The following is a 15535-nucleotide window of genomic DNA, read 5'->3' on the forward strand; positions in this document are numbered from 1 at the left end:
CGATTCTCCAACTGACCACCGTGGACGGCGACTCGACGTTGAGAAGGTCCGAGACTTACTGTCGTTTCAAAGGCGAGAAGTCTGCGACATCCTCGCCAGCGATCTCTGTGTTCCGATAGCTGGCGGGTTTTGGAGTTGGTACTCTGCTTCTCTGCGCCACCATTGCTGCCCCAAAGGTCGACGATTTCATCTCTGCCTCTCAGCGTAGGTAATACCCATTTGGAAATGGGTTGATTCTGATAAAGCATGTTGCTTGGTGCTAATGGTTTTTACGTTGTGATTCAGTTTCTGTTTCAGACAATGGATGAGGATTTAATTGACAAGGAGTCGTTGTTGGCTCGCATTCAACATCTGGAACAAGGTATGTGTTATTCAATGTGTCTTGGAGATAAGCTTGGTGCTGTCATGCCTTGTATGTTTGGCTAGAGATAAAATTTGAAAATTCAGTTCCACCTTATAGGCTTACAGTTGCTGCCACATTTAAAAAAATTTTTTTTTTTTTAAGCCCAGAATCATTCCACATTTCCTGGCAATCTTGCAATCATTTTTTTTACTTTTGGTAATAATCCACTTAGCCTATCATTTTCATGTTGACTTATTGGTTTTGCTGTCATTGTTTACTTCTTTCTTACAGATTTGTGTATCTTGTTGCAGTGCTTAATTTAGCCTTTGCATTTGTCCATTCTGTCATGCAACACCACTTCAGTAGAGGTAATAAACTCAACTGCTATTTTTTGTCCACAAAGTTTTGAGATATTTTGAATATTTGCAGTTTGCACTGAAGGACCTGAATTACCTTATACAATTGTTTTTGTTTAGTTGGCTATTAGCTTCTTTTCTACCGGCTATTCCAATTTATGATTAATTCCATGTAATTAATAAAAGTACTCACTGACATAAGTTGAATCAAATTGGCAGGTGAAAACAAATCTGAGCAACCACTAAAGGCGGCGATGACTGTCGTGTACTTGGTGCGCCTGAGGTAGTCGGATATTCGAGATGGGTTTGAATTTCAGTGATTCAGTTTCACTAAATTCAGTTTCATTGAATTCAGTGAAACTGAATTTAATTTCAATGAATTCACTAAATTTCAGTTTTAGGAATTCAGTTTTAATGAATGTTTTATTTTGGTTTTAGTTACCATTTTTTTTTTTATTGAAACAATGTAATTTAATGTTTTATTTAGTTTTAGGGAATATAGTTACACTGAATATAGTTACAGTAATGTCAATTTAGTTTTAGTGATTTTTTTTTTTTTTTTTGCATTGAAATGATGTAAATTATTTTTTTTTTTTTATCTAGTTGTAGTGAATACAGTTACACTAAATTCAAATTTAGTTACACTAAATTCAGTTACAGTGACGTCAATTCAGTTTTAGTGAATGTTTTGTTTTGGTTTTAGTTACAATTTGTTTTTTTTTTTTTTTATGGCATTGAAAGTTTTAAACGATGTAATGTAATTTTTTTTTACTTAGTTTTAGTGAATACAGTTACACTAAATTCAGATTCAGTTACACTAAAAATTCAGTTACAGTGATGTCAGCATGCGTCAAAGTGTCAGAGCGCATCAGTATGTCAGAGCGTGTCAGTGCGTCAGAAGGATAAATTAAGAATTATACATTGTAGGGGGTTTTGAGAGAGTTGCTGGATGGCTGGGGGTTTAGGAAAATTTTTGGGGTGGTTAGGGGTTTAAAATTACGGACTATTCTTTTTAATCAGATTAATTATTTATTTATTTTTTCTTTGTCGGTAAGCTGGTTTGTTGTAATTGAAGTTATCTAATGTCCGGGCTATTATATACACAGATATATCTCACAGAAATATCTTATGCTTTTAGTAGACTTATGGGTTCAAAATTCACTCTCCATTGTTCATTGATTTATCATTTCAACATGACCTGGTCTTGCTTCCATAAACCAACTAGACCATATTAACACTAATAGCATCTTCCTAAGCTGTCCTGCATTTTTTCTGTTCCAATTTATAAAGAGTGCTGCTATTTGCACACCCTTTTTTTTTCTTTTTGCACACCCCACTTAAAAAAAAAAAACCAATCAAAGAGAAAAGACCAAACACACCCTCCTTCTCTTTCCCACTCTCTCATTCCCACACCCAACACACCCCCCTATCAATTCAGACAAAAAAAAAAACACAAACCCAGCAGCCCCTCCCCTTCCCTCACCGGTCACCCCGACCATCTCCCTCCCCAGCCCAATCTATCTCATTCTCTCTCCTAAACCCACTCTCTCTACCGAACCCACCATCTCCCTCACTCTCTTTCTCTCTCTCGAGCCTCAGTTTTCTTCCTTGACGCCGCTGGAAACAATGAATTCACCGGAGAAGATGGTGGCTAGTTCGGTAATAAAAAAATTTCAAGGTGGTGGCTGGTTCGGCACTGGCCCGTCGAACCAGCCACTATCTGCGTTTCTTTTTTTTTTAAGGTGGAGAGAGAGATAGAGAGGGGGAAATGGAGAAGGTGGTCGCAATCGGAAAGGCAGGGAGAGGGTGGGCTGGGGTTATTGTTGGAGTTGGACAGGGACAGAAAATGAGGGAGGGGGTGGTCGGTGAGGGAGGGAGGTGATCGGGGGGTGAGGGAGAAGGAGGGGCTGTGAAGGGGTGGGTCGGGGTTGTTGTCGTTGGAGTTGGACAGAAACAGAGGGAGGGAGGGAGGTGGCTGGTGAAGGAGAAGGAAGGGCTGGGAAGGGGTGGGCCGGGATTGTTGTCGCCAGAGCTGGACAGAAACAGAGGGAGGGAAGGAGGTGGTCTACTGGTCGATGAAGGAGAAGGAGGCCGAGGCTGGGAAAGGGTGGGTGGGGGTTGTTGTCGCCGGACAAAGATAGAAAGGAAGAGAGGTAGGGAGGTGGTCGGTGAGGGAGGGGGAGGGAGGGAGTAAGGTGGTCGGTGAGGGAAGGGGGAGGGGTGAGGGAGAAGGATGGGCTGTGTATGTGGTTTTTTTTTTTTTTTTTTGATGGGGTGTGTTGTGTTAAATTTTGTGAAATGAATAAAATGGGGGCATTAGGGTAATTAGATGGGTGTGTTAAGAGAGTTTTTAAATTTTAGAAGAGGATAGAGGGTGTGTAGGAGAAAAAAAGGGAAAAAGAGTGTGCAAAGAGAAAAAAAAAGGTGTGCAAATAGCAGCACTCTTTATAAATTCTTTTAGGTTAAGTATTTCCATCAGTTAAGACTATGGAAAATCCATCATATGCTAGCAGAACCAAAAAAGAAACGCTTCTAATTCCTCAAGAAATGTACAGTACTATATCAATAAATTAAACATAAGAAAGAATATTTTCTTCATATAATATCAGTAAAATATGTTTGTTGTATCAACATAAGAAGATTTCTCAAATTAGAGAAGTGGATGTCTGTGTACAAAATCTTAGGAAAAACAGACATGGAGTTAAACATGTTTGTGTACATAATCTTAGGAATGAGACTTTATTTAATTAATGGGAGGAATGAGATCCTCAACTAGTACAAATATCCACCCAAAATCTCAAATTAGATAATATCTATTTTCCTTTTTCCGAAGGGGGCCAAAAAAGAAACTTCCCTACTCCCAAAATTCTAGACTCTTCCGAGTTCTGATTAGGTGGTCTTTACGACTAACTAGTGGATGATTATGTTTTTTTTTTTTGTTTTTGGACTGAGACTAGTGGATATTTATAGTTGACATCCTCAGCTATCTTTGACCCTACGATGATTTCGAAATTCAAATCGGACGGCTAAAAAAGAAGAACCACGAAATCTTAACATGACTCACAAACCACTGCTACGTAAGTAGTCACGCACACATTTTGTAACTGCTCGCGCTTCACAAAATCATACTCATCATAACAGACCCCTATAAAACGACCACCAACTCTGTACATAGAACATAGACAACATTGTGCACCAAATTCTCACAGCCAAGAAAGCTCACTGAACTCTCTGCAAACCACCACTGATGCGTATGATTGGATTTTGATTTTCCATCACTAATGTTCATTTTAGCATCTGGGTTCATTTGAATTTGTGCTTTTTTGTTGCTGAAACTAGTGCTGGTTTTTTGGGTTTTACAGACAGGAGGTTCTTCCACCACCGTTGGATTCCACTTCCAGCCCACCTGCTCTCTTTGATGGCACTACAAGGTTTACCTCTTTTATCTGCTTTGTCTTTGCTGGGTTGTGGTTCTTGTTTCACTGTGTTTGCTATGTGTTTGTTTTGAAGTTTACATGCCTTGATGCCCTTGTGTTAATTGGTTACTTTGCATATTTTTGAAGGTTGTACACATCTCTTACTTGTCCATTTGCACAGAGGGTGTGGATCACTAGGAATTATAAGGTTTGTTTAACTTCTCTCTTTTAACCCCTCTTTGTTTGGAATTTTTGACAAAAACCTTACGGCCGTTTGGTTCAAGTTTTGGAGGACTGAGAATGAAAAATCAAGGCTTATTTACTAGTTTGCCCCTTGAAAGTAACTTCAAATCTCACTTTACTCCCTAAGGTTATTTTGTATCATATTATCCCCTGAAATTAATTCTTGTGTATCACTTTGTCCACTTCCTGTTTATACAAACTTTGGAAATGAATTAAAATTAAATAACTCCAGATTCAGAAAAATACACGAAAAATTCCTACGAACTCGTCTTGACTAGTTCTAATTTACTATGGGATCAAATTACTAATTTACCCTCTGAGAGTTTCCAGAAAATTTGGAAAGTCCAAATTTATTTCTAGAAAATTAAAATAAATTTTCCTCTATAGAAATCCTAAAATTTTCGTAAAGTCTCGGATGAATTCTCAAAAATATTTTGAAAATTACCAAAAACTTGTTTTAGAGAATTCTTTCGAGACTTTACAAAAATTTTAGAATTTTTCTAGAATTTATTTTATAAAGGGAAATTTATTTTCCTCTAAGACCGAGAGGTCTTTTGGGTAGCAAGTGTTCACAAGAAAGGTAGTATTATTATTTAGAAGACCAACGGTGTAAACCTTGTATTTTTTGGAGTTCGAAATATTATCCTATAAATTTCCAAAGAGTCTGGATATTTTAATTTTCTGGAAATATTCGGATGAAAAATTGGTAATTTGACCACATAGTAAATTAGTATTAGTCAAGACGAGTCCATAGGAATTTTTCGTGTATTTTTCTGAATTCGGAGCTATTTTTAATTAATTTCTAAAGTTTGTAAAAATAGGAAGTGAACAAAATGATACACGAGAATTAGTTTCAAGGGGTAATGTAATACAAAATAAACCTTAGGGAGTGAAGTTAGATTAGAAGTTACTTTCAGGGGATGCAATAGTAAATAAACCAAAAATCAATTATATTCCCACATTTGGTAAGTATGAATTTATGGCCTAAGGGAATCTGATGCTGGGAAAATAAAACTCTTGCTCTAACTTGGGTTTTGTTTTCCCTTTCTTGGGAAAGCATTTATTGCTTTTTTTTTTTTTTACAAAACTAACTCTGCTATTATTTTAAAATGTCATCTCTATTGTCAATCAATGAGGATATAATTGGAAAACTAACACTTTTCATTTTCAATTCCTGCACAACACAAATATGGGAATGGAAATAAAAAAGTAATTTCTGGTTTACTTTCCCAGTATTACCAAACATAGGAAAGGGAATTTCACATTCCCTTTCCCCCAAAAAATGCAAAGAAATTAATTTCCCAAGAAATCAATTCTGTGAACCAAACAAGCCCTTAAAGGCATCAATTTGTCTTTTTTGTATCTTTCCGTAAATTGTTTTCATTTACTTTTTTGGGGGAATTAGCAAGTACCCCTATCCAATTTTTTTTTTGTCTTACTATTTGTTTTGTTGAATTTTTGAGTTGCAGGGTTTGCAAGATAAGATTAAATTGGTCCCTATAAATCTTGAAAACAGGCCTGCTTGGTACAAAGAAAAGGTTTACCCTGAGAATAAGGTGATATGTTTGAACAAAATTATGTTCTTGGTTATCTTTGTGTATCTGTTGCAAATTTGGTGAAGCTGTTTACATTTCTTGATTGATTATTCATAGGTGCCAGCACTGGAGCACAATGGAAAACTCATTGGAGAGAGTCTTGATCTGATCAAATATGTGGATAGCAACTTTGAAGGGCCTTCACTTTTCCCCAATGTAAGATATCCAGAATTCAATTGTGCCTCTGCTAACCTGGCTTTGTCTCTTAGAGATTTAACCAAAGTGATGCTGTGAAATTATTTAGGACCCTGAGAAAGCAAAGTTTGGTGAAGAATTAATATCCAATGTTGGTACCTTTACTGGGGCTGTGTACATTTCATTCAAAGGAGACGCAGTACAAGAAGCTGGTAAGGCTTTGAAGGTTCTCCCATTAGGGACTGCTTTTGTTGTTAAATTTACACTGACCAAAATTGGCTTTCTGCATCAGGTGCTCAGTTTGATTACTTGGAGAATGCTCTTAAGAAATTTCATGATGGGCCATTTTTTCTGGGTCAGTTCAGTTTGGTAAGTTGAATATACCATTATTTACATTCCCATTGCTGATTTTGAATATGAAAAACATTAACTAGAGGAATTTTTTTGTTTCTTCTTCTTTTCCTTTAGCAATATGATAATAACCAATAAAGTGCTTAAGTTGTGGTTTGATTATGAATTTTTGTTTATTGATCTCTGATTTATGATAGAAATATGTGATCTTCAGGTGGACATAGCCTATATTCCGTTTGTTGAGAGATTCCAAAGCTTCTTATCCGAGGCATTTAAGTATGACATCACAGCAGGCAGGCCTAAATTAGCAACATGGTTGAAGGTACACTAAAATACCATATCTACAGAGAGTTATGAATTCCGGTGACTAAGTAGCACCTGTTGAAATTTTTTCAACTAATTGAGTAGTTGCTTTGGCATACACTTAAGGTAGACAATAATGGTTCTTTGTGGTAGAGTATAGGCTGTATAGCAGAGATGCAGAAACATCTCATGAGACTAAGCTAGCTGACCGGCGATAATTATAGTGTTTCCCAGAAACCATTATCTTAAATATGGATTTGATTAGAGAGACACGTTCCTATGTATCAAACTTTTGGTTACAGATGGTGATTATTCTGGTTATTATATCCTTGTGCAGGAAATCAACAAGATTGATGCTTATAAGGTGACCAAAACTGATCCGAAGGAGCTTGTTGAACTCTACAAGAAGCGCTACTTGGTACAATCTCTTTGGCATACCCAAATATGAAAGTCATGGTCTTTCTTTCTTTCTTTTGTTCTAAATTGGTCATGCTGTTTGGTAACCTCTAAAATTTGTTTCCATTGCAGGGGCAACAGTGAATGTGGGAATGAGTAGTGCTTTGGATATGGTATAAATAAGTGGCTCACTCTTGAGAGTGTTTGCCAGTTTTTATGTTTATGTATGCATATGTAAGGTAGCGTTATAGATATGCACTTGTTTGGGGCTGGATGTATAAGGGTGTCTTGGTTACATTTTTTTTTTTTTTTTGGTCGAAAGTCTTGGTTACATTACATAAATAAAATTCAGGTCATTTGGTTTTGTGTTAATACTATTAATGTTAATTATTGTTATTCTTTCGTGATCCTTTACTTAGCAAAGTACTGGAAATGGAAGACATTCTCGTACGAGGAGATCTTGGCAGGAAGCAATCTGAATCAAGGAGCCAAGAGGGTGAATTAGCTCGAGTCCAGATTTCTGTATCGGTTATTCTCAATCTCCAAACATACATATATAGAAATGGAGTTATATATTTTTATTTTGGTCGAAAACATAGAGTTATATTGTTCACGGTGTTTTGCTATGCCTTCCCCTTAAACTGTGTTACTTGCTTAAAAACTGAGGTGTTTCTAATTTAATTAAAAAATCACGTGTCAAAATAGTATTTGTCCTTATTTTTCCGTAACACCACGTCATCCCGAGACCTCACCATTGTAGGTTTTCCGGTTAACTTCGGCCATGTTGGCCTTTTTTTTTTTTTCCTTTCCACCAAGGGACTAATCCAAATAGCCCATGCAAATTTATTTATTTACTTTTTTTACATTTTTTAAGGAATTATATGCAACAGTTTTGAAACCTTAAAAAATATGTGTAATTTTTAAAACCCAAAAGAATGTAAGTGAAAGACAATAAACCTAGAGAGTATAAATGTAAATAACTCAAATCATTTCTGGCTTTAGGATCATTAGACCATTAATGAGCTGCTTGTTTGAATTCCTGGTGAGAGCTAGGGGAATTGAGCAATTGATGGGTAGTAATATAGAATTTCTCTAAATTTTCTACTAAACTGCCATCCAATTTTGGTACAACGTAAAACCAATTGCAAGACTATAGGCGCGAACCATTGAAGTTAATTTAAGCCGAAGCACCAATTTAGAAGAGCTCAAATGTTAAAGGCATATCTGACTTGTCTGATTTACACTTTTGAACAAAATATGCAAGGAATAATACAAACTACAAAATCTTCAGAAGAAAAATCAAAATGAAACAACACAATGAAGCAACCTTATCCATCCAGCAGCCAAAGGGGAACATTTCCAACCATCAGGATTTGATCATTATACTAACGTAAATTAAAAAGTTGTAGCTGTGTTTCCAACCATCAGGATCAACTCCTGTCTCCAGCAGTTACTAGGAAAACATCAATGCTGAGATGTTGAGAAGTACGGGCAATCAGGATCCTAGATTTTGATCATTAGACTCACATATTAAAAAGTTGCACAGGCCAGCTGTGTCTCCGACCATGAGGATCAACTCCAGTGGTTTCTAGGGAAATGTCAATGTTACGATGTTGAGAAGCACGGGCAATGCTTATGCGCAGATGAATCCTCACAGCTGGACAAGCTTCAGTGCCAACCGCTGCTGATCTGTCAAAGTTAGAGTTTCCAGATGTCACAGCAATTGGTTCCCGGAATGTCAAAATAGTTTGCATCCAGTGCGTTTTGGGAGTGTATGGGGATGTGGACAAAACAGCTGGTATTTCTTTGCAGAACCTGCTGGTGAAACCAGTCTCAAACCACAAGAGAACTCCATAACACCAGGTTGTTTCAGATTTCAAATCAGTTAAGCTGCTAGCTGCACCACCCAAATTTGGTTCCAACTCAACACTAGCAGTAAAATCGACTTCATCCGGCTTCATTGTCACCAAATCAAAGGTCTGCAAAATAAAATCAGGAAAATCATTGTCACCTGATTAGAGTCACTTGTATGCTTATCTAGTCTAGACAGCTCCCCACACATCCTATTTGCCTTAACATCTTTAACTTACAAGGCATTTCAATTGGTTATTCCCAGAATTTGAAATTCAAATTCACAAAATATCTGAATTCTGGTAGATCATACAATGATGCAATACTTTGGAGTCTTAAAAACAAAGTTCATAAGATCACTTCAAAGGTGTTTCTAAGAATAAATATTCGGCATAAACTAAAATTATATTTTTGGGTTGACTTTTTTCCCTTGTACCTTTTTATTTTGAGCATAAATCTTGCATTCCTACATTTTGATCTATGTGTATTATCAAGGCTTGGTGCTAACCAGTGCCATATTCAGCATTTTCTTCCTTTATTTCTAGTCCTACTAAGAATGTACGGAAATAATTTATCAATTTGTTACAGAAGGCAGGATACATACTTTTTGAAAAGATAAAAGTTTACAAATTTTTTGAAAAGAAGAAGACGGTATACAACTGTAATACAAAAACTAAGAACGCAAACCAATAGAGTCAAGAATTTGGAATAGTAAGATGATTCAGATCTGGAAATGAGTCCAAATTTAGCCTTAACTTAGAAAATAGAGTTCCAATTAGTGATTTATCAGTTCTTTATAAACTTGAGAAGTGAAATTGGGACTTCACTTCCCTTAGCAAAAGATGCTTCATCCCATGCAGAAGGCATGAAGATAGACAAGCTGAATATCAAATAACAAGACAGAAAGATAAGCATACAAAAAAATGAATATTATGCACCACACAAAAACGATCCATCACAAAGTCATGATATAAAACCAAAAGCAGTTATTAACCAAAAATAATCCACAAGCAGTTGAGGACCTGATATGTAATGTCTATATCTCAAAATTTAAAACTAGCATTCCTGTCAAAAAATAAATAAATAAAAAACTAGCATAACACCAACCTGGAGAACAGCAGCGCTTGTCACTAAACAGTTATTATCAACACAATCAACAATAGCAATTTGGGCAGCACCTTCAACAAGCTCCTTGCCAACACAAGACATGTTGAAACCATACACATTTTCCCAAAATGGAATACTAGTAGCACCTTTTCCAAATCCTGCAACAAACTAAAAAAAGGGGAAAAATTGAAAGGAAAAGAAGAAAACAAAAGCAATCCTAAGACAAACATGTGGAGAAGCATGTGAAGAACTTTAGAGACTAGAGGATAGAGAGAACTCACAATAGTTGCAGTGTCAGGAAGCATGGCACCTCCAGGTTTCAACCACTGATCCCGTGCAAAAAGCACTGAACTGAGCATTGCCTCATAAAGTAGGCAATACCCCATCCATTCACTCAGCAATACATCAACACTGTGAGGTTGAATTAGTACGGACATATCAAGCTCCTCAACCATACCCTGAACCACTTCTATTACCCCATTACCATGGTTAGTACCATCAGCTGGGCTGTTACTACACAAAAGACCATTATCTTTTGCTATCTGCAATTAACAAAACCAATGAAGTACTCACAAAAAAATCTTCTAGGCCATGAAGAAATGGATTTAAGAGAACAGGAAAAGTTTACCTGAGTTGCCACTGCAGCCATCTTCTCACTTGCTTCAACTGCAATTACTTTTGAAGCCCCTGCTTGGGCTGCAAAGAGACTATTAAGGAAAAAAAATAAAATTAGATGAACATTAAATGTTGTTGAGTACTGGAACATTGATAAAAATCACCATGTATAACAGTTTAACAGGAAGTCATTGCCTGAAATCAATATCTGTAGACTGCCTACTTGACTAACTGTTGTATTTTGTTTAAAGGACAAGTAAGCAATTCTAGGCAAAAACATCTAGTGACCGGCTCACTCACATCAATGTTGAATCTACAGATGAAATATAGTAGCAGTAGGAAGTTAAAAACCCTACATAGTCACTAGCATCTTCCAACATACCGAGCAATCTGAAGTGTTTAAAACTGAGTCATAGTATTCATATACATTGCTAAAAAGAATGTAACCTCTAGAGACACTTTAGATTGGACAGTAGGTACATTTAAAAAAATCTGTCAGCTGCAGGAGCCAACCCAAAAGAGGGCTCTTACCCATTGATTCCATTAACTCATTTTCGTACGATATTGTATCCTACAAAGTCACACTCACACATGTCAATCACAGGGCCAGAATATTGTTTCCTCTTTCAAGGTTTTAGCCTCTTTTTTTGTACTCTTTTTCAAACATTGTCGAAGGTGATGTTTCTAAAAGTTCAATATTCCATGTTAAAGTTTTTCCCATAACACATATTTAACTGATCATAGCAGAGAGGTTACTTAAGTTTTTTTATTTGATGAGAAACAAAACTTTTATTAATGAGAAGAAAGTACAACACAGAGGACAAGATGTCCACCACTCAGAAGAACAAAACAGAGAACAATCAAACACTAACAATCAGACACACAAAAACCACCAAGACTATAATACAACTGCATTCCAATCATAAAGTATAGCTTGGAATGATGTATCCCTAAATTCAGAAGATATAGAAGCCCAAAGGAAAGACCAAAACCAAACCCTATCCCACAACAAATCTATCTCCTCGCCCCTGACATCCTCAAAAAATTGCCAACACAGCACATCTCCCCAACACCATACCCTTTTTCCTACCCCTGAAGAACTTATATCTCTCTCACAACAAAGCAAAGCAAGAACCCGGGATCTCCCAATTCAAATATGCCTTCCAAAACAACTTCCGCCATAAAGATGAAGCTACAGGACAGAAACTTAAGTTTCCAGTCATTACCAGTGTTCACAATTCAAATGCAACAAGAAGTCCTGTTTTAACAAGATTCATGGGTAATACAGTCAAATCAAGAACACATTATCACCTCAATAGTAAGAGAAGTACGGAGCATTGTTACAGCAAGAGATACTACATAACAGTCCTTGTGACAAAACCGGCTTTAAGGAAGAAATATCATTTCTGGCTTAATCCATAAATTCTAGCAGAGCACAGATGATAAGCATTTAACAATACAAAGATTTGTCTACCCATTACAAGGGAAAAGGTCCTAATTTTCCATGAATTAATAAGTACACAAAAGTCATCCCTCTTTTATGTTATCATTCCATAGTACTCCCATTAAATATCACCATGAAATTATCACAACATTTTCAAACAATGTATGCACACACAAATGCGCTTCTCACAACGTGAACATTCCAAGTTCAACAGTAATGATGACTTAGGATACATACCAAAGTCATGATGACTTGGGAAATTGAAAATACTAGAATTGTTATAACATGGATACAGGAAGTAAAAAGCAGTGTTTCAAGACATCAATACTGGTCGGAGTAGAGATGGGCTGCATTCCATCGAGATTAGATCCATAATGAAGTAAAGATATCACAAAGAGCCAATTAATTGTTACTTCCGTAAGAAAGCAACTGATATGTCGTCTCACCTTAGTATGCCTGTGCCACAACCTACATCCATCACTATTGCACTCTTCAAGAGAGAAGGGTTTTTTAAAATAGCTTGTCTGTAAGCATCCATTCTTACCTGCACAATGACAGTATACGAGTGTAAATAATTGTACAATACCAGAAAATTCAGGCTTTTCAGTTCAAACTTTTTTCTGCCATGAATGAAGTATTGAAACTATTAATTTTCTATAATGCCCGAAACTATTGATTAATTTAATACCTTGTCACTGATCATCTCTTTATGGATTCCAAAAGAACTATAAGCGCCAAAGTAATCTTCATTGATATTCTTGATATCCTTTGAACCAAGATTTGGAATATATGCTCTTAAATGCTTTTCTTTTGTCTTTCTATCAACTGACCCAACATGTTCTCCTGAATCCATACCATTGATAGTCACCTTATCAGAAGAACTCACTATGTTGAAGTGGCCATTGGGTGATGAAGCAACAATCCTATTCCCACTTTCATAAGAGGTATCAGAATCAATATCAATCTTTTCCACATGAATCTGATGATCAATGCAAATCTCTTCAAAATGCCTCAAATCACTCATAAGTTCATCATTGTCGACTGTTGTAGTGTAGTCATCTTCGCCTTCTTCATCTACAGAAAAACTATACAAGACCGAATCATCTTTCAAGAAAGGTTTGAGGTATTCATCACTATTCCATAGAGGTGAAATGTCTTTTAAATTGACTGTTTCATGTAAATGATTCTGTAGATCTTGGTTGGACTGACAAGTTAGCCCACAGCTCCAACATCTGTTTTTGGAAACCTGGAAGCAAATGGAATCAGCAGAAAATAAGAAAATAATAACTAATATGACAGAAACACTATATTTCGCAAATTTACCTTCAAATTCCTTAGATGAAGACTAAGCTACCTTGCAACCAGAAAAACCAAAACAAACACACCGCATACCAAGAAATGAAAACAAAAAATATTAAATTACTAAAAGAATAAAAATGCCTTTAAAATAACACATTGTACACAACAATCAATAGAAATTCAGCCAACGGCTACCGTTTGACTTGGGTCTTTCATATTATCTCGATCCCCTGAAGCCAACAGTAGAACATAAGAACTTAAAGATTGTTCTTTTTCACCGGTTTTTCATCTGTATCCTAAGCAACTGAATAATGTAAATATTTTACTGTAAGATAAAGAAACTTTCCAATTTCCACAAAATCTCATTTAAGTAGAGATGATGAATTGCGAATTTTCAACATAAGCATTTGTGCCTGAAGAAAATATATGGTTAAATTGAACCCTTAAATTTTTTTTTTCTTTACTAGAAAAAGAATTATTTTTTTTTTTCTGTTTTCATTCCTTTCTTTGTCGCTCAGCCCAGTCACTTACCAGAGTGCGAACGTAGTTAATAAGCTTGAAGGAGCCGTAGAAATTTAGACCCAGCTCTTTACGAATGGCGCGAAAATCGAAGTGGTGGATCGACTTGCAGTGGTCGAACAAGTCATCGCACGAACCGTACCTGGAGTCACAGAAGAAACACAGGAAACCCGAGTCCAAGTCCGACCCATCTTCTTCTTCTTCTTCTTCTGCGTTCCAATCGTCCCATTCTTGGAGCTCTTCGACTTCTTCTTCATCGTCGTCTGTGAATGTGGGTTCGTATTGTGTACTGCTGTTCGCCATGAGTAATTTGAGAGGAAGGAGAGACTGGAACGTATTCCCTCACTTTGCAGCTTAATGCCTTAAACCCTCTACAAACCCTAAGAATTATAAAATGGGTTTTAAAAGCTTCTAAAATAATGTGTCTCTAAGTCTATCTGTCTATGTACACCTTTTTCTTTTTCTTTTTTCTCACTGCACCCGTTCCCATACTAAATTCTTGAATTGGCGATATACGGGTATAATTAATTTAATGTATAAAAGTATTATTAAACGATATATTTTTATTTGTAGTGTATATTATTGATAATATCCATTTATATTATAACACATCGATTTATTATAACATGTGGCAATATATCGGTTATATATAATAATGTCTCACTTACTTCAACATGATCTATATATAAGTTCCAACAGCTAGCTGCACTACTACAATATTGTGCTGCAAAAAAAAAATTCAATAAACACGGTGTTTGAAACAACTGTGATCTTTTCTTTTCTCTTTTTTTTTTTCAAAAAAAATGTATGTTTCTTTACAAAAATTCTCTTATCCAAATATTCATATACAATTGTTGTCAAGATGCAGTTCCGGATCGACTTGCGGAGACATATTGGCCAATGTAAGCTATGTTTCATTTTTTTCTTAGTGATCGATATTCCGTTCATTTTTGTTACTTAGATTTTAGGTTTTCACTTTTGGGTTTTAGACATCCAAACCAAAATGTAAGCTCTAAACAATGATTCTATACCTTAATTTGATTGTCAATCAAAACATCCATTCTTAAGTAATAGTTGAAAAACTAATTAAATTGTTGATCAATCTATGACTCAATCAGTGAATCCATAATTAAGTTAAAGACATAAGACATCTGTGACGCCCCTAGACTGGTCACATTACAACGGCACCTATTCTAAGGATTCCAAAAGTATAATATAGTCAAGACTACCAGTCGAGCATTATATTCCCAAGCTCCTTAAAATGAATTAAGCAATTTTTTTGTTAATACCAAGTTGGATCATAGTGTAAATTTGCAGAGAAAAATATTTTTTGAAAAGTACTTCGTGAGGGTTATTAGTTCAATACATTTAACTGGCCTATAAACAAAATAGATAATATCCAAAACAAGAAATCAGGATAACCAGCCCATGCTGAGAGTGATTCAACTATTAACAAAGTGGTGCAAAAAATTGGGAACATGGGTAACTAAAAATTAGGACCACCTACCCCATAAGGACATTTGATCGACTAACTTGTTCGTTCACCGCCTCCGGGGTTTAGG

General features: G+C 36.0%; 2 protein-coding genes across 2 annotated transcripts; one reads left to right on the forward strand and one right to left on the reverse strand.

Moving 5' to 3' along the window:
* Nucleotides 1-246: 246 nt before the first annotated feature.
* LOC147291756 (glutathione S-transferase L3-like) lies at nt 247-7642 on the forward strand. The gene is made up of 12 exons (XM_086236017.1): nt 247-361; nt 655-711; nt 919-971; nt 4039-4130; nt 4263-4323; nt 5828-5914; nt 6011-6109; nt 6198-6300; nt 6381-6457; nt 6654-6761; nt 7080-7160; nt 7271-7642. The coding sequence occupies exons 1-12, from the start codon at nt 247-249 to the stop codon at nt 7280-7282; spliced, it is 945 nt and encodes a 314-aa protein (XP_086092143.1). The 3' UTR covers nt 7283-7642.
* Nucleotides 7643-8304: 662 nt separating this feature from the next.
* PRMT3 (protein arginine methyltransferase 3) lies at nt 8305-14337 on the reverse strand. Its single transcript, XM_086237304.1, has 7 exons — nt 13986-14337; nt 12844-13401; nt 12602-12699; nt 10725-10803; nt 10378-10638; nt 10097-10264; nt 8305-9117 (listed from the first exon to the last, which is right to left on the reverse strand). The coding sequence occupies exons 1-7, from the start codon at nt 14274-14276 to the stop codon at nt 8662-8664; spliced, it is 1911 nt and encodes a 636-aa protein (XP_086093430.1). The 5' UTR covers nt 14277-14337; the 3' UTR covers nt 8305-8661.
* Between the last annotated feature and the right edge of the window lie 1198 nt (nt 14338-15535).

This window comes from Dryas octopetala, chromosome 3, assembly GCF_963921425.1.
Source record: "Dryas octopetala chromosome 3, drDryOcto1.1, whole genome shotgun sequence".
NCBI lineage: Eukaryota > Viridiplantae > Streptophyta > Magnoliopsida > Rosales > Rosaceae > Dryas > Dryas octopetala.